The 18502-nt window shown below is 35.6% G+C and overlaps 1 protein-coding gene across 2 annotated transcripts in view; it reads right to left on the minus strand.

Annotated features, from left to right (window-relative positions):
* Window positions 1-10151: 10151 nt before the first annotated feature.
* Nampt (nicotinamide phosphoribosyltransferase) overlaps window positions 10152-18502 on the minus strand; it is a 55420-nt gene continuing 47069 nt past the window's right edge. For both annotated transcript variants that reach the window (XM_046464105.2, XM_046464106.2), the window contains 3 exons: window positions 16183-16323; window positions 14973-15107; window positions 10152-13130 (listed from right to left, as the gene is read on the minus strand). In XM_046464105.2, coding sequence (XP_046320061.1) covers window positions 13020-13130; window positions 14973-15107; window positions 16183-16323 — 387 coding nt within the window. In that variant the 3' untranslated portion in view covers window positions 10152-13019. The remainder of the gene's footprint in view (window positions 13131-14972; window positions 15108-16182; window positions 16324-18502) is intronic.

The following is an 18502-nucleotide window of genomic DNA, read 5'->3' on the forward strand; positions in this document are numbered from 1 at the left end:
GCGTATATGGAAGGATAAAGCAAAATAATAATTTTGATGATATCATTGGAAACAAAGACTTTCGACAAAGAAAAAAAGAGATTAAGTCAATGAGGTCGATATCAGCAAAGTTAAATAAAAATCTGATAGTAGCATGAATTTGTGATATATTTTAACACTAAATTTTTTCCAGGATCTAAACTTCTAGAATGGTGGAGAATAGTGACAAAAACTGTCAAAATACCTGTTTTTAAAATTCTAGATTCAAAGGCTTCAAACAATTTGAGGGTGTTTATTTGATAAAAATGACTTGATGTGAATAGCAAGCTTGCGGTGGTTTAACTTGCCTTAATCCTATCCACAGACCCCTTTCCATGGTAGCCTGCAACAGCCTTGCAGCTACCATAGCTGTGAAAAGGAGCAGCTTGCCAGGCACTGCAGGAGGGGAAAGGATGTGTTTGATGCTCTCCAAAAATCCATTCCTAGAGCACTGTCACAATTGACCTGTCTGGTCACTGGAAAACTCCATTCTCAGAACATTATTTGACTTAACTGAGAGCTCATACTGTGTGAACAGCCCAGTCTGCAGGAAGTTTGTGGAAATTGATCAACAACTATTTAACAATGCAGCTGCCCAAAGCAGCATTACCAGTTGGGGGCTGATACACAACTGACTAAAACTTAAGAAAAACTGGAAAATAAGATTTAAATAAGGGGCTTTGAAAAACTCCAGCAAATTCCATAATCTAGAAGGCCATGCATTTGTTCAGGGCTGTGTGTATGCCTAGGAAAGAACAGAGAAAGCCCTGATCTCTCACCTCTTGGTGACCTTGAGGCTTTGCATAGGTAGGAAAAAAGGCAAAGACAGAGTTGTACAAGGTCTGCTGCAGCCACAAAGGTGTCCCTCATCTTAACAAATCCAGCTATGTACTATATATATAGATGTCGAACAAAGTGATAAAGAAAAGTTGAAAAAGGAGTAGGCAAGGAACACCAGGCAGTTACAAATGAAGGGTAAGTAGAAGCAGCATGTTAATTTGAACAAACAAATAAAAAGGATAATCCACTAGATTCACATTTCCCTGATTCAGAAAACTTAAAATTTTAGTAATTAATTAATCATTTGTCTTAGCTCTCCTTTCCCACAGTCTTAAATGGCTGAGATGGCAGTCTGGGTTGTATTGGGCTCTTTGCTTTCTCACCTGAAAAGCTCTGCCCTTGTCTGGAAGCTGCAGGCCATCAGCAGCCTGGGAAGTGGCTTGGGTGGGGCTGATACAGCTCTTCCCAGCTCTTATTGCCTTTTCCACACACACAGTCCTGGTCAGTGGCTGAAGGAACTAAAAATAGCTGGAAATGCTGTAGCTGGTCAGTCTCCAGGGGCTGGGTCAGCTGAGGCTCCAGAAAAGGGAATCATGGAGCCTGATAAACAGCTCCCAGAACTGCAAGTGCCTATTTACTGGAAGTCTCTGTGTGATTTTGGCAGCAGAAGAGCCAAAGACACGTCTAGTCACACACTCATACCCACCTGATACTGAGCACGTACCACAGACAGTAGCTAAGGCCATGAACCCTCCTGGAAAAATAATGTGCTAACTGAATGTCTAGAGGCTGACACACAGGTTTCTTGAGGGACCTCCCTGGAAAAGGTGACTAGAAAACAGATCTGGAGTGAGATGCTGTATGTGGCCAGACATGAACAGGGCAAGAGGAAAGCACTCTTTTTCACCTAGCTGGTACAATGTGTTCAGGAAGATGAGATGGTGGGATAGAGTCGGACAACCCTGGCTGTAAATCTCCTTTTGTTCATTACTAACTTTGTGTTCTTAGACTGTTACTTTATACTTGTGTGCATCAGTCATTTTTTTTGCACTTATATTATGGCAATGGTGCTGGGCATCGTGGTGCATGCCTGTAATCCTGACTTGAGAGGCTGAGGCAGGAGGATCTCAAGTTCCAGGCTAGTTTTAGCAACTTAGTGAGAACTTATTTCAAAATAAAAAATATGAGATAACTGTATTTATGTGGGGTGGTCTTTGTGTCTTCTATTCTGTACCATTGGTCTACTTGTCTATTTTGGTGCTAATACCATGCCATTTTTATTACTATAGCTTTGTAGTATATTTTAAGATCTGGTATTGTGATGCCTCCTGCTTCACTCTTTTTGCTAAGGATTGCTTTAGCTATTTTGAGTCTCTTATTTTTCCAAATGAATCTCATGATTGCTTTTTCTAGTTCTATAAAGAATGATGTTGGGATTTTAATTGGAATTGCATTGAATCTGTATAGCGCTTTTGGGTAGTATGGCCATTTTGTCAATATTAATTTTGCCTATACAAAAACATGGGAGGTCTTTCCATCTTCTAAGGTCTTCTTCAATTTCTTTCTTTAGTGTTCTATAGTTTTCATTGTAGAGGTCTTTCACCTCTTTTGTTAAATCAATTACTAGACAAAGGTGCCAAAAACATACATTGGAGAACAGATAGCCTCTTCAACAAATGGTGCTGGGAGAACTGGAAATCCATATACAGCAAAATGAAACTAAACCCCTATCTCTCACTATATATAAAACTCAACTCAAAGTGGATGAAAGACCTAGGAATTAGACCAGAGACCCTGTGCTTAATAGAGGAAAAAGTAGGCCCAAATCTTCACCACATAGGATTAGGCCCTGATTTCCTTAACAAGAATCCTAAAGTGCAAGAAATAAAATTAAGAATCAATAAATGGGATGGTATCAAACTAAAAAGCTTCTTCTCAGCAAGAGAAACAATGAGGTGAAGAGAGAGCCTACACTTTGGGAGCAAATTTTTGCCATATAAATGTCAGATAGAGCACTAATCTCCAGGATATATAAAGAACCCAAAAAACTTAACACCAAAAACCAAAACCAAAAACAAACAACCCAATCAAAATAAATGGGCTAGGGAGCTGAACAGACACTTCTCAGAAGACATACAATTGATTAACAAATATATGAAAAAACATTTAACATCTCTAGTAATTAGAGAAATGCAAATCAAAACTAAGATTTCATCTCATGCCAGTCAGATGGCAGTCATCAAGAACACAAACAGCAATAAGTGTTGGTGAGGATATAGGGGAAAATGTATACTCATATATTGCTGGTGGGAGTGCAAATTGGTGCAACCACTCTGGAAAGCAGTATGAAGATTCCTTAGAAAACTTGGAATGGAACCACCATTTGACCCACTCCTTGGTCTATACCCAAAGTACTTCAAATCAACATATTGCAGTGATGCAGCCACATCAATGTTCACAGCAGCACAATTCATAATAGCCAAACTGTGGAACCAACCTAGATACCCTTCAATATATGAATGGATAAAGAAACTGTGGTATATATACACAATGGAATATTACTCAATATTAAAAGAAATAAAATTATGGAATTTGCAGGTAAATGGATGGAGTTAGAGAATATCATGCTAAGTGAAGTTACCAATTCCAGAAAACCATAGGCCAAATGTTCTCTCTGATAAGTGGAGGCTGATCCATAATGGTGGGGGCATGGGAAAAATGGAGAAACTTTGATTGAGCAAAGGGGAGGGAGGGGTTAGGAGGGAGCATGGGGGTAGGAAAGATAATGGAATGAGATGGACATCATTATCCTAGGTATATGTATGACTGCACATATGGTGTGACGCTATATCATGTACAACCAGAGAAACGAAAAGTTGTGCTACAATTGTGTTCAATGAATTAAAATGTATTCTGCTGTCATATATACCTAATGAGAATAAATAAATTAATTAATTTTAAAAAATTAAAAAATAAAATAAAAATGACTGGGATGTAGCTCAGTCATAGAGTGCCCCAGAGTTCAATACCTAATAGTACAAAAAAATTAGAATTAATATATATATATATATAGTTTTTTTTAGAATAAAATAGTTTTAAAAATTGGCTAGGGAGTCTACCATAGAGTTGCTGAAGGAGTTAAGGGTAGGGTGAGGGAGTTCATTTATGTCAAGTGCTCTCGCAGAGAGTTGGTCCCTTCCAATCTTTCTTTAATAGGATATGACACAGTTAGCAAGCCAGAGAATATTTGCAGGTAAATTGATGGAGTTAGTTTCTTTTGCTCTTCTGGTTATAGTTAAGAGCTCCTAAATTTGGCTTAGAAACCTTTTGATTTGGGGCTTCCAGGAGAACTATGATTTTGGGAATATGAGATTGGGGTAGGTGATGCTCTACTGAGTCAGTTGAGGTTAGAGTTTTTCAACTACAGGTGACAACCATTAGTGAATCAAGAAATCAGTGTTGTGGGGTAAAACTAGCATTAAAAAACAACAACAATCAAAGTGTGGAATATGATATGTCAAGAAATTTGTAATGTTTTGAACAACCAACAATAAAAAATTTAAAAAAAAAACGTAAAAAAATAAAATAAAATAAAATAAAATAGCATTAAATGTTAAAACAGACAAAAAAAAAAAAAAAAAAAAAAAAAAAAAAAAAAAAACAACAACAAAACCCCAATATAGGCTATAGAACTACACAGAACAGATGCAGCAAAGTAGCCAGGTGAAAATGTTTCTTACTGAGGTGTGGTCAGATAAGCAAAAAGAAGCCCACAAACATTATGGTCTGGAAAACTTGAAATTTTGTTCAGGGCATTCTGACCACACTGGAAGCTCAGGCCTTGTGAAGAGGGCTGCAAGCTGCTGCTTGTGGTTTTGGAGATCTTAATGATTTAATTTGACCTTTTCTGGGTATAACAGATGGAAATGCTAGTCTGGAACTCCCCACAGATACAGATGGCAGAGGAGCACTTAAATGGTTGACTGGTTGCAACTGATCATTTTTTGGCCTTAAAAAACACTAGCATTTGTCTTGATGAAAGGAGGATGTGGGGGGTGTTGAGTAGAAGTGGGTGGAGAATACATCATGGCTTGACCATCGGTTGGGGAGGGAGCCAAGTGAGGCCTAAGTGAGAATTTTAGGTTGTGAAACTTCCTTTGCTCAACCTGAGATAGCTGAGTGTCTACTATGGGCCAGGCCCTACTTTAGGCCCTGCAATACACTTTCAAATAGGTCAGGCATTTTTCCTGTCTCACGGAGAGTAATATCCAGTGGCAGAAACAGATAAGAACTTGCCAAAGAAATAATTTTATTAAATGAGTTAAAAATCTTGCCTATCAAGATTTGAAGTGTTCCTGGGTGTAATATGGCCCTGAAATACACTTTTGAACTAATTGTGGTAAGTATACTGATTGCTTTGTTCTCTTAATTCAAAACTAGTTGAGAGGGAAAGGAATGAGGCATTTCTTTCTACACACGCGCACACACGCACACATGCGCACACAGATAAATACACATACTTACACACAATTCAGTTGCTGTTCAGTTCTGGCCTTCAATTTTTTAAGTGGGCCAGTGGCCCTTGATAGCAGAACACTTTCTCTTTACCCCACTTTAGCAAATGGAAAAACTTACATTCCCAGAAGAGTCCTGGACACCCCACTGTGTGGCTTATGTGATCAGCACTTGTGATTTTATTAGAAATGCTGTCATTCCTTGATCATAAAAGTAATACTCACACATTGTAGAAAATATAGATAACACTGAAAAGTATATACCTAGAATTTTTAAAAATGTGTTTTTATATATATTTTTAGAGGTTGATGTACTTTTATTTTACACATTTATTTATATGTGGTGCTGAGAATCGAACATGGTGCCTCACACATGCTAGGCAAGTGCTCCACCACTGAGCTGCAACCTCAGCCCCTATACCTAGAATTTCTGTGCAAGGAAATTATTGATTGAAGCTTCCTTGCAGGCTTATTATTTTGCATTATCATATATGAAGAGGAGAAGGGATTTGTTAGAACAGCTTAATAAATTTACAGTCTGAAAATGGTATGAAATATGACTTTTTCCCAGAGATAAGTCATTCTCCTCTTTGCTCTCTGTAGGAAAAATACAGTGAGTGACCTTTCTTCAGGTAAGATAGAGTGACAAGTTCTACAGACCTCATATGACTTTGGTCATCTTTGCTGTGCCTTGCTAAGCAGGAGAAAGAACACGGATGCAGGGTTAGAAAGCGGGTAACTTGGGTTATAAAGATGTAGGGGTGAGTCCTGAATGAGTGTTTGGGTAGTGGTTTACACAGAGTGGTTCTCAACCAGAGATGATAGGTGTTTAAAGATTCTCTGGTGGTGTATGCCGATGACTTACCCCCTCTCCACTGCCATTCCACTGGTGTGGGTCAGATTTTCAGGCGTAAATGAATGGCTGTTAAAGAAGTCCACAGGTTAATTCTGATTCTCTCCCTCCCTCCTCCACTGAATGATAAAAAAGATCATGCACCTAAACCCTGATAAAAGATACAGAGACAGATGTGAAGAAACATAAAAATTAGAAGCAAGAAGCATACAAAAAATAATCCACAGCAGGCACTATTTCTCAGAATGTATCTTTCCCTGAACTGTGCTCTGACATTTCTAAATGTGGCTTCCTGTGCATCATGATCATCTGGGGTGAGACTGAGCAATCTCTTTGCCTGAGGCAATTATTATCCCCAAAGCTTGGTAAATGAAGCTACAGCCCCTCAATGGAATGCTCTGTTCCTTGTGAGCACCACACTTGGTGGGCACACTGTTCTGGAGACTGATGACGTCAGAAACCTTGAGCAAACAGGTCATCTGATTGAAAGGCACATCGCTGCAGTTATTTTCAGTAAACTACTCCTTTAAAAATATTTTCAACCTTTTGCATCTTATGTTTTAGATACAACTCTTGTAAGTAGCAAATAGATTTAAAATTTTTATCTTTCAACCGGCTTTATGTGTGTAGGGATATATAGGAACGTGTCATTCTCAGTGTGCATATACAATTTGTTTAGTCTTCATTATTTGTCTCCCGTTTTTCTCATTTTTCTTTGAAAAAATGAGCATCTTACCTTTTCCCATTTGAAAGTAACATATTTTATTTCTCTCCTGTTAGCTCAATATACATATACAGATATTTATCACAGTCTAAAATTGATATATAACTTTAATCTCTTCCCAATAGTTTAAATGCTTTAGGTTAATTTTTTGTAGCGTACTGGGGCTTGAACCCAAGGGTAACTTATGACAGAGCCACTCCCCATCCTTTTTCATTTTTTGAGACCAGGGCCTCACTAAGTTGCTGAGGCTGTCCTCAAACTTGTGATCCTCCTGCCTCAGCCTCATATATATGAACATACATATGAATGTGTATGTATGAATAAATAAATAAATAATATAAATAAATTTCAACAGCTCTGTGTTGGCAGGTCTCCTTTTTGGGACATTGCCTTGCCTTCTGGTTTCCATTGTTGTGGTTGAGAATTCAGTGATCTTCCTTAGAGTGTAATCTTTTTCTCTAGCATTTAGGGTCTTTGTGATTCCTGATTTACAGTTTCACTATTATGTATCTGGGTATATGGGTTTAATTTATTTGCTTGGGATTCATTTTGCTTGAACTTTCAGATTATTGCTTTTTATTATTCGGGTTAAATCCTGAGCCCTTATTTCTTGAAATACAGCCCCTGCCCCATTTTCTCTTCCTTTTCCAAAAGCTTTCCTGAGATTGATTTTAGGCCTTTTCACTTTCATGTTGCATAACTTCATTTTTTCCATTTGCTTTGTGCTGCATTCTGCACACTTCCTTCTGATCTGTCCCCTAAGTCATCGGTTCCCTCACTGATCATTAATGTCAGTCAGTGTGTTTTATTTCCACAGATTCTTTTTTAAAAAAATTTTTTTGTAGTTGTAGATGAACAGCATGCCTTTGTTTATTTTTATGTGGTGCTGAGGATCAAACCCAGCGCCTCACACATGCAAGGCAAGCGCTCTGCTGCTGAGTTACAGCCCCAGCCCTCCACAAATTCTTAATAATCACTTTTTCAAATCTTGTCATTTAAAATATTTCCTATTCCTTGTAAATGTTTTCAAGTTTTATTTGAATTTAAAGAATGTTATTTTGTAGCATTTCAATTTCAGTGTCTAAACCCTATGTGAATCTTTTTTTCCCCCTATTCTCGCTAATGGTCTTATTTCCTTGTGTGTTTACTTACTTTGGGAGCTGTTCGTATTCCTTAGGAGATTATTTTGGGAATTCTGAGACTTATGATGAAAGTATCCTTTCAAGAGAGGGTTTGCTTTAACTTCTATCAGGCACACAGGGAACCCTGCTTGTTTTGTTCATCTAAGTGCATAGGTTAGGTTTTTGTAATATGCAGGCATATGAACTTGAACTGCAAGGACCAGCTTGTGGTGATAATTTGTTAGATTTTTCTTAACTAGCCAGTGCTAGAGCAATTTTTCTTAGGGTTCCCTAAGGAACTGGAGGTAGACTTACTACTGGTTTAAGGATACCCCTTAAAGGAGTGTCTTTCTGTTTAACATGTCTAGTCAGGCCCTAAAAACTGAAGCTCAGTCCCTAGGGTTCAATTCCCAGGACAAAAAAAAAATTAAAAATACTTTAAAAGTGTTTATCTTAAATCTCATTCATTTAATCAATAGACATTTGAATGTCTACTCTGTGCTGATGCAGGGGACACAGATGATTGTCCCATTTTAGGGACAGTCGTGGATTATAGCAGTGCTATTGTAGAATACACTCAATGCCTATGGCATAAACACGAGGTAAGGCAGTAATGGGGAGGAGACCAGAGCTGGTATTATGAGGGGAGTTATTATTTTTTAAGAATGCAAGAAACGGGAATATATTTATTGGCCAAAGAGGAAAGACTAGAAAGGGAGGGTTTGAAGATGAGTGTTCTTCCATGCTGAGAGACCTGGTAGAACTCTTCCAGCTGTTCAGGAAGACCTGATCAGAATTAAACTTGTAGTCAATTCACTAAAAGCCTGTAAACATAGTAGCTAATCCATGTCAATAAAAAACCACAAAACATTCCCCAATTTGTAATAATATTATAGAATTAAAAAAATCAGAAAAATTGTTTTTAATTAATTATTTTTTCTAAAGAATGACCGACTTTTCTCCGGATTGAACACAAATCAATATAAACCACCTTCAGGTGGGATCTGACCTCTGAGTTCATAGAGAAAAACCAAAGAGTAAGTTTGCACCCATCCTCTTCTTCCTTCTACAACAGAAGATGCACCTCCTCCATTTAAGGGCAGTCCCCTCTCTCCAGTGTTTTGGATCCTAGTTTTCTCCTCCCTCTGGAATCCAAACCATCATAGGTCCCCTTTTGTCTTACTCTCAACAACTCCCTCTTCCCTGGGCCCTTTTCCAAGATAAAAGCAGCATCTAGAGAGGGAGAGGGACACACTATTCTCCTTCTTCCTTTTATACCTGACTCACAGTTGTGTAAGGTAGCTTCTTTCTGACATTTGCCTTCTCTACTACCTAAATTGTCTCTAAGACACCAATTATTTCCAGGTGGCTAAATCCAGTAGCTGTTTTAAATTCTTCAGTCTATTTGATCTCTCAGTAGTCATCAACACCTGAGCTGAAAAACTCTTCCTGTGGCATTTGTGACTTTACTCCTAGTTTTCCTTTCACCTCATTAGCTATTGCTCATCAGTCTCCATTTTCTGCTCATGCTCTGTCACTGAATCTTCAAGAGTTACTCATGGTTTGGTCTTTTTTTTTTTTTAACTGTAAATTGGCAGGTTTTTTCTGCACCAGAGAGTAAATTATTTTAGACTTTGCAGGACGTATTTTGTTTTGCAGCTACTCAACTCTGTCAGTGTAGCATGAAAGCAGCCAATGACCGAAACAAAATGAATGGCTTCTGGCTATGTTCCAATAAAAACATTTACAAAAATAGACAGTGGACTGGATTTAGCCTGTGGTCTGGCAACTCCTGCTCTACACTCTCCCCAGGAAGTCTCCTTTACTGTGCTTCTAATGAGCACCTATGCAAAGACATACCTCGAGATCTTTCAGGCCCCAATCCTTTATCTCCAATCACCTACTTACTATCTAGACGTAAAATGTTTTCCAGGTATCCCAAACCTTAATAGAGGAATTGTGCTCTTGTCTCTTAAATGTGGTATCCTCCCCCAGTGTGTTCTCCTAGTAAAAGGCACCGCTATCCCTACACCTGCGTAAGGCAGAAAACAGCAATCACCCTTGACACTTCCTCCTTTTTCTTGAACTGGGGAAAAGCTAAAAAAGTCTGTAAATGGCATTACTTGAAGCACACAGTCAAATTTAACATTTCACTAATAGAGGTAAACTTTATTTCCATGTTATTACATGTTTATCTTTGATGTTGAATACATATTAGAATTGATTTAACATACAACTTGGGAGAAAATTTGACATTCTCCTCTGAATGGATTAAAAAGGAATGTAAAACTACAAAATACTTGTTTAAGTGTGAGTTCTAAATTATGGTAAACAGAACAATAAATACTTGCTAGTTTTCTCTTTCTAATTTTCCAAGATGGATTTCATTATAAAAAATTTTCATAACAATTTATTTCAAGAAAGGAAATAAGGGACAATCATAAAAACCATTTTAAGTATAGGGTACAAATAAATTAAAGAGTCTTAACACAGAACTTCTACCTTCTAATTAAAATTATGAAATTGAGGGGGATTTGTTAATATCATTAATGTCAGCTAATGACTTAAGCCCAGGTATGTAATTTGCTTTTGTAAGAAAGAGGCTGACTTAAGGGTGACACCAAGCACAGTTCTATTTGACATTCATGTTAACCATTTGGTACTCAGAATGGGCATGGCCAAATATTAAATGCTCAGTGACAGAAATTCAGAACCAATTGATTTCAAGTGGCTCAGATAGAAGAGAATTAATCATTCCACCTCCTGCTTTATGGTTACGTACAGACAGCTTTTAGCATTGAAAGTATCAAGACAAAGCTCCTCTAGATATTTTGAGCTACTGAAATTCAAAGAACAAAGAATACTGCCTGTAGCATAATTCCAATGTTCAACATGGACAAAATTATGGTGGTTACTGAAGTTGTTAGTGATTATAAATTCAGTTTCTTTTAATTCTCTATAAGCCCCTTAGGACATTTCTGAAGAAAGGTGTGTAGTGTCTCTAATACTATTAGTCTTAAGTACATTTTTAAAAAGTCATTAAAATTATTTTGTATCATGGGATTATAGAATGGAGACTCTTATTAAAGTGAATGATGCTTTTGTTTTCCCTTAGAATCAGCTGCAAAAAGCTATATTCTTTCTAATGTCACTTACAAAAGACACTGAATAAAATATAACTCACCTTTCATTAGATTGTTCTAGTGATAAAACATTTTCTCATCTAACTATTTAAGACAGATCATTTATGGCTTTTCAATTTTTAAAATTTCACACTTAATGTCATGTTGTTCAAGCTTTTCTACATCAGTCTTCTAGTATCAGAGTCTTAAATCAGAAAGGACAAAAGAGAGAAAAACTTATTATCAATTATTTAGCCTCTTTTCCTTGAAAATCAATATTTCTCTTAAAATGCAAGGCACCCTCCTTTTCTTAGGACATGGGCCAGAAAACTTTGTTAGTTTGTGTAAAGGGCCATATTACAAACATTTCAGGCTTTGTGAACCATTTGGTATCTATCACAACTACTCAGCTTCTGTGTTGTAGTGGGAAAGCTCTCCAATGATAGGGAATTCCAAAAAAGGGAGCAGTCTACTAAATTTGGCCTCTGGGACAGAGTTAGCAAATCCCTGCCTTAGAACAAACTTAAATATATGAGAGTCATTTTGAAGAAACTGGTCTCTAGTCAGATGCAATGACTAACTCAGAACTCAGTGGTTAATCACTCTGAAAATTTTCATGTTGACACTTTGAATTTAGCCAACTCTGCATTTACTAACACTCAGGTCATCTGCTTTTCATTGGGGATAATTTAGCTTCATTTAAGAGCTTGTTTGAGTATTAGTTACTGAGGATTTAGTTTAAAATTAATAATGATGTCCATATAATTTAATATCCAATTTAATTTTTTAAAACCTTAATAGACTAAAAAAGTTTAAAATAAGTATACTCACTATCCATTCCAGTGATTCATTTAAGACATACCAACTATAGAATATGAAAAATAAATTCAGAAGTGTAATTACTTTAAAATACACTACTTCCACTTCTGTCAATATTTTACATTTATGTATATATTCTATAGTGGAAGCAGAAATTCTCTCTAAAAACATTATCTCCTTAAAATCTTGAGATGCTTATTAGAGCCACAGGCAATATCTGACATACAAAATTGCAGTACAGGCCTTTCAAATTTGGCATTTCACTGGTACAATACAATGAATAGGTATATATCTGTACAGTGCCTAGACATTCTAGTAAAAGCCATTATTTTCTTTAATGTAGAATGATTAATTCATATTCTACAAGGGGCAGTGAGGTTAGTAATTCTATAGGGTATGTCCTGACATAATTTTCAAATTGTATAATAACACAAACAACTTTGTTAAGGCCATGTTTTATTTGCTGATTAATGGACAAAAGGCAATGCAATTTATTTTCAAGTATTTTCTTGAAAGTCTGTGCTCATAAAAATCATGAAAAGTTGGAAAGACTGTTAAATCACTGAAACTTTAAATATATCTTACACAATCTTGTTTGTACAAAAATACAAGTTAAATATAAACATAAAGCAATCATGATAATTTTATGCAAATCTGTTTTATGTGATCTTTAGTTATATATAAAAGTCTCGGTTCTGTTATTTGTGAAAAGATCAATATCAGATTGAGTTAGTATCTATTGGCAAAGGGCCCTAAAAAGCTTACTTTAGCAGTAATCTTTTACATGGTTATGTGCATTTCCTAATTTGAGATCACCTAAACACTGGAAAAAAAAAAAAAAAGAAGAAGAAGAAGAAGAAGAAGAAGAAAAGGGCAGTATGTCCATAAACCAACAAATAATTTGGCTATAATGTATCATAAAACACAAAGAAACCCCACACATCTGTACAATAAACATTATGTATTACATACATACAGGTGTATACATGCATGCACGCATGTATACACACACACACACACACACACACACACGCGCACGCACGCGCACACACCCAATCGTAAAACAGCCTAATGAGGTGCGGCTTCCAGTTCAATATTCAGCTGTGCATTTTTTCTTACTTCATCAAATGAATAGCTTTTTGTCACCTTCCCGTTCTTGAATACAGTATGGAGAAGATCCTGCAGAAATTAAGTTTAATGATTTTATTAATGAGACCATATTGTAAAATACTTGAATCATGCTGTGATGAATTTATCTAGATACACAGAGATATTGATGGTGTTCAAATTACAATTTAAAGATTGCTACGATGTTACATTCTTAAGCCAGTTTTCTTAAAAGGAAAACCAAAAAAACCTGGTTCATCAATTTTTTTTTTCTTCTGGCACATGAGTCTGGCTGCCTAGAAGAACCATGACTGTCACTGATAATCATTACTGACAGTGTATAAAGAAAGCCTGATACTACCAAACCCTTCTCTTGTTCCTGCCCAACCAACAGACTCAAAACTAGCAATCCAGAAGTTTAATAAATTGATTAGTCACTGAATTCTGGCCTGAAAACAATAAAAATCAAACCCGAAGCAAAAACGACAAAAATCAGGTGTATATATATATATATATATATATATATATATATATATATATATATGTTTTTATCTCATGTGTAGATGACTGAGTTTAAGACTCTTAGGTACTCTCAAGACACTGACAAATGCATTCACTGGACACAGACCCTGGTGAAAATGATGACTAAATTCATTCGGGTCTGATAAAGCCATTCCTGCCTAAGGAGTTATCTCTCTCTAATCTGAATTTTCCCATCTAGCCTGAAGGTACAGGATATTATATAGTAACTTTCAAATTATACTGCTCTAGCTATAGCATTTTCTTTCATAAACTTAAATAGAACCTATCAGGGAATGCTGATTCCTATTCATTAAAAATGCATGGATGATTATAAATAGGTAAAAACTTCAGATGTTCTACTGCCATCATTCATACACTCATGGTTTTACTTAGGCTAAGTTACAAGTGACTAGTTCATCTGGATAGACTAATTAAGCAAAATCTTGGTAGCTATAAAACCCAAAGAATTGACTATAGGCTATATATAAAGGAATCAAATTCTAAGTTTGATATACAAATCTGTATTTTTTTTCCTTAAAGTTATTTCATAGTTCTGGCTTAAAACCTATAAAAATATAATAAAAGAATCATGTGATAAGCAGCAAATTTGACACAATATAAAGAATCATAGCAGTAGTGCATTTATATTTAGTATCAACTATTCTGAGAATATGAATATTCACAAGTAGTTTCCTTCTAAAAATGAGGTTTTAAAAAATCCAGTGGCTTAAAACCCAGAACATTTATAACTTTGCAGTACACAAATATAAATGTACTTTTGTATGCTAAAAGCCATCAGATCAGATCATGTAGACTACTTTAGCACATTATAAAATTTTCCCATTTGGTGAATGGGAGTCAGAAAACTATCAGAAAACTTGGTTTAAGGAGTCACCATTTATTAGCTATGTAGTCTGAATCAACCTACTGCTTTCACATTTTACCCTACTAAGGTAACACAGCTTGCCTTTTTCAGCTCCTACAGTTGCTATGTGAGTCGAGTCAGACTAAAGAAAATCATCTGAGCTGGATACTATTAAGTTTAAAAAACAAAAATTACTTTAAAAAACATTTTAAAATTTGAATAGCCCCTCCATTATCTATTAAAATTACCAACACTTCACTATAATGCAAATAGCTTTGACAAGTCTAAGAATAGCATCCTTTTAAGTATTATTCAGAAATGATTCACTGTTGACAGTAGGATTAAGACCAAATAAACACAAGCTTGTTAAAGGTTATCAATCACTACCATGATGCTGGCCACTACGTGAAAAAACTCAATTATTTAAATGTCACAGACTGCTGTGAAAACAGTTTTAACAAAAATTAATCTTATTAATTTGGAGAGCCAATCAACTAATGTTAAAAAAAATCAGTACAGATACATACGTGACCATATTCCTCAAGATCTCCTTTTCCTTCCTCAAGTGTAACAAAATTCCCTGCTGGTGTCCTGTGTAAAGATAATCGGCCCTTTTTGGACCTTTTGTTGGGATCAGCAACTGGGTCCTTGAAGACATTAATCTGCAGTACACATTAAGAAAACGAAGACTAATCAGAAATGTCTATCAAACTTTCACTTAAGACAGTGCTTGTTAGTGTGTTCTGAAGGACAGTCATCTGTTAGGAAAAAAGGCATGAAAAGAGTCCAAATCTAATATATCTTTTCTTACCACTAGAAAGAATAACAGTTAATATATCTTTGAGAATTCTTAACATGTGACCCTTATATTACAAATCATTTTTAAACTGATGCTAAATATAGCATACACATGCTATTGAAAAATATTCAACCATGTCACCCCCACCCCAAACACACACACACACACACACACACACACACATTTATGTACTCTATTTGTAAGTTCTTTGGAGAATGATCTAGGATATTACCAAGGTAAAGGCTTTCCTACTTTATAACCTTCCCCTTGTTGCTTTTTGCGTTACCTGGTTAATGGCAAAAACAAAAATATTAGAACAGAGTGTTTGTTTTGTGATGAGAAAGACAGGAGGCAAAATATAATAGATGTAAACAGCAATGTCAGTAGAATGAGAAGCAACAGATAAGCCAACCCCAAAAACCCTGATGGAAAGGAGTACACAGGGAACCAACTCAGGTCTTCTTCAGAGTTTTTAGCTTTCCCAACCCATTGCTCCACAGACTCCCCAGCCCTCAAGAAGCTATGGAATACTAGGGAGATGATTGTTCAGTTTTTGGCTACCAAACATGATTATATCAAAACCAGAATCTCCTAAAAGGGTGCTGACAGTGAATACATACTTGCTTATCCTTAATATATTGTGGCCAGATTAGCTGACATTCCCAAATATAGTCAAATTCTTGATCCAAAAGTATATAGTAAAGCAGAGAGAAATGACTGATCTGCATTTTCTCTTAAACAATCTTACATGTTATTGTTCCTTCTTTTTCCAAGTCTCTTTTGTTCTCCTTTGTCATGTTATTACCTAATGTTAGTACCTGACAATATATTAAAAGTTCAGGAACATATATCCTTTTGGACTATTACATTCAAAAACTGTTCTCTGCCTAGCTACATTAAAAAGGTGATAACAAAGGAATAAAAGTTGAAGAACATACCCCAAGGCCATTAGTTACAACATAGCTACACTTGAAGGAACAATTCAAGAGATCTCTTGTTAACTTCTGTAGCAAAGCTCCACCAGAACCAAAGGAAACATTTTCAATACTCCACTTTTTTTGTTTCATGCCTTCTACGATCTAGAAGATTTAAAACAAACAAATAAAAACCTAAGCAATTTAGAAGAGATTATTTCCAAAGAACAATGTTAATGAATGAAGCATCCTAGAACAGTTTTGAAAGTCAACAATTAGGTAAGAGTAAGGTCTAGATAGTTATTTTCCACATCCTCTTTAAAGACCTGCCTGCCCCCCTCCCCCAAAGGCTGCCTAAGATGAATATGAGATGATGGGGGGGGGGGGGCTGGGGATGGATTTCATTTACAGTTTGTGAATCTGTGTTGTTGCTGTCATTGTGGGGGTGAGAAAACTGGCTATAAATATCTTCAGTTAACCAAATGATCATCTCTCACCCACCTCAAGTTATTTGCCTAGATGCCAGCCACAAAAGCCCTGGTACCAAACATTTGTCTCAAATTACTGGACTCTGGGAATGACTCTAATCATCACAACACATTGTGTTACTGAATGTCAATAGCTACTGGTGGTAAAAGAGTACTCTCCTACACAAACAGTTGTGATATCAACAGAATAATTCACCCTGGCTGGAGCTCCAGTGTCATAAACAAAATTATGAACTGATGCTATAGGTATTAAGATACATTATTGGATCATTTTGGGGAGAATGATTATATATTTAGCTAGAGAGACCTGCATGACATTCAGTTCTGGTGGTTAAAACAGTTCTTTTAAGGGACAAATAAATTTAAAATTGCATTAAAAATTTGTTTCTTGTTAATATCATCTCTTCTGAATAGGGTTTATTTACATAGCATCTGCCCTCTTTAACAAATCCCATCACTTTTATAATAGAAGGCAGCAAGTGAAATTTAGTAACCAAATGAAATTTAGTAACCATTCCTTTAATCTCATGAAAATAGCCAAAGTTGTAGTAAATTGAAGGGTTAGTTCTGTTTTATTTAAAAAGCACTTTCAAAAGTGATCAGAAAGCCAGAAGCAAGTTTAATAGCTTTATGTGGATTATTAAAACAAATCTACCACATTCCCCTGAATTATCAAGTCTGAAATTGACTTTGTTTGTTTTTGACTTTGCAAAGGTAAGACCAAAAATAACCCAAGCACACCTTTAACAAACCCACATTAAGAAATGAAACTTCATTTAAAAATTCCAACCCATCTAAATTCTCCTCTTTTTATGTACTAGAAGAATATAGTTTTCAATTAGAAGACTCAAGATGGAAATATACACAATTTAAAGTGATTCTTTAGGCTGTGCACAAATCCAATCTCATTGTCTTTATTATTGTATACAAACCCAAAAAAGTACTTAAGCCCCTGAATTCATATTTATTTTTCACTGAGATGGCTATGAACAAAGAGAATTTTAGTATGGGAGAAATGCAAAGAGTAGAGCAGAAAGTGGGAGGAAAAGAAAAGGAAACAGGCAGATAAAGGGTAAAACGGTTTTAGTAAAATACGGAGAAAAAATAGTTTCAGATCTGTCCCCTGATTTTACATGTGTTCCAGAAGCACAATGATGAGGAAATGACAAAAAATAGTATCATCTAATATCACTATATTTCAGGTCAAGTTTCTTCACCAAAAGTTATAAAAATTAAATGATTTGGTGCTAAAGTTAATTTTTCTGTTAATGTGAAATTATAACTGGGGAAAAATTACTATTTGAACAGATTTACACAAACAGGAAACCTGATCAGAAATGAATTGACAAGATACCACTCTTAAGGTACTAATCTTTTGTTGAATATATTTTCTTATTTCATATACAAGATATCTAAAGTCATTATGCCATTAGGATTTAATTATTTTTTTCTCATCATGACCATGCAGCTGAATCATGTGTTACAATGTGCAAGTGCTTTTGCAATATTTTATGTGTATATGTTTGAAATATATTATATATATATTTTTTTATATAACTAAAAAATAATTTGTTCATAAGTTTACATAAAATCAATGTTTTCTATTAAGTCTCTGAACCAAAATTGTAAGGCTTGGAAATTACAATGAATATAGAGAAAAGAGTTCCAAAAGAAGAATAATAGGATAGCTAATGGGGAACAAAGAAAAAAATGTTGACCTATGCATAAAATAATAAGATATCATGAGCCTGGGAAGGAAAATGTTTAAAATATGTTAACTTCAGAAAAATATTCCTCTTGGCAACTTCAGAATTCAATACTATTTTAATATCATTAGTGAACCACTCCAATGGAGA

This window comes from Marmota monax, unplaced genomic scaffold (assembly GCF_021218885.2).
Source record: "Marmota monax isolate L192 unplaced genomic scaffold, Marmota_monax_Labrador192_F-V1.1 WCK01_AAM20220418_F8-fsc00065, whole genome shotgun sequence".
Taxonomy (NCBI): Eukaryota; Metazoa; Chordata; class Mammalia; order Rodentia; family Sciuridae; genus Marmota; species Marmota monax.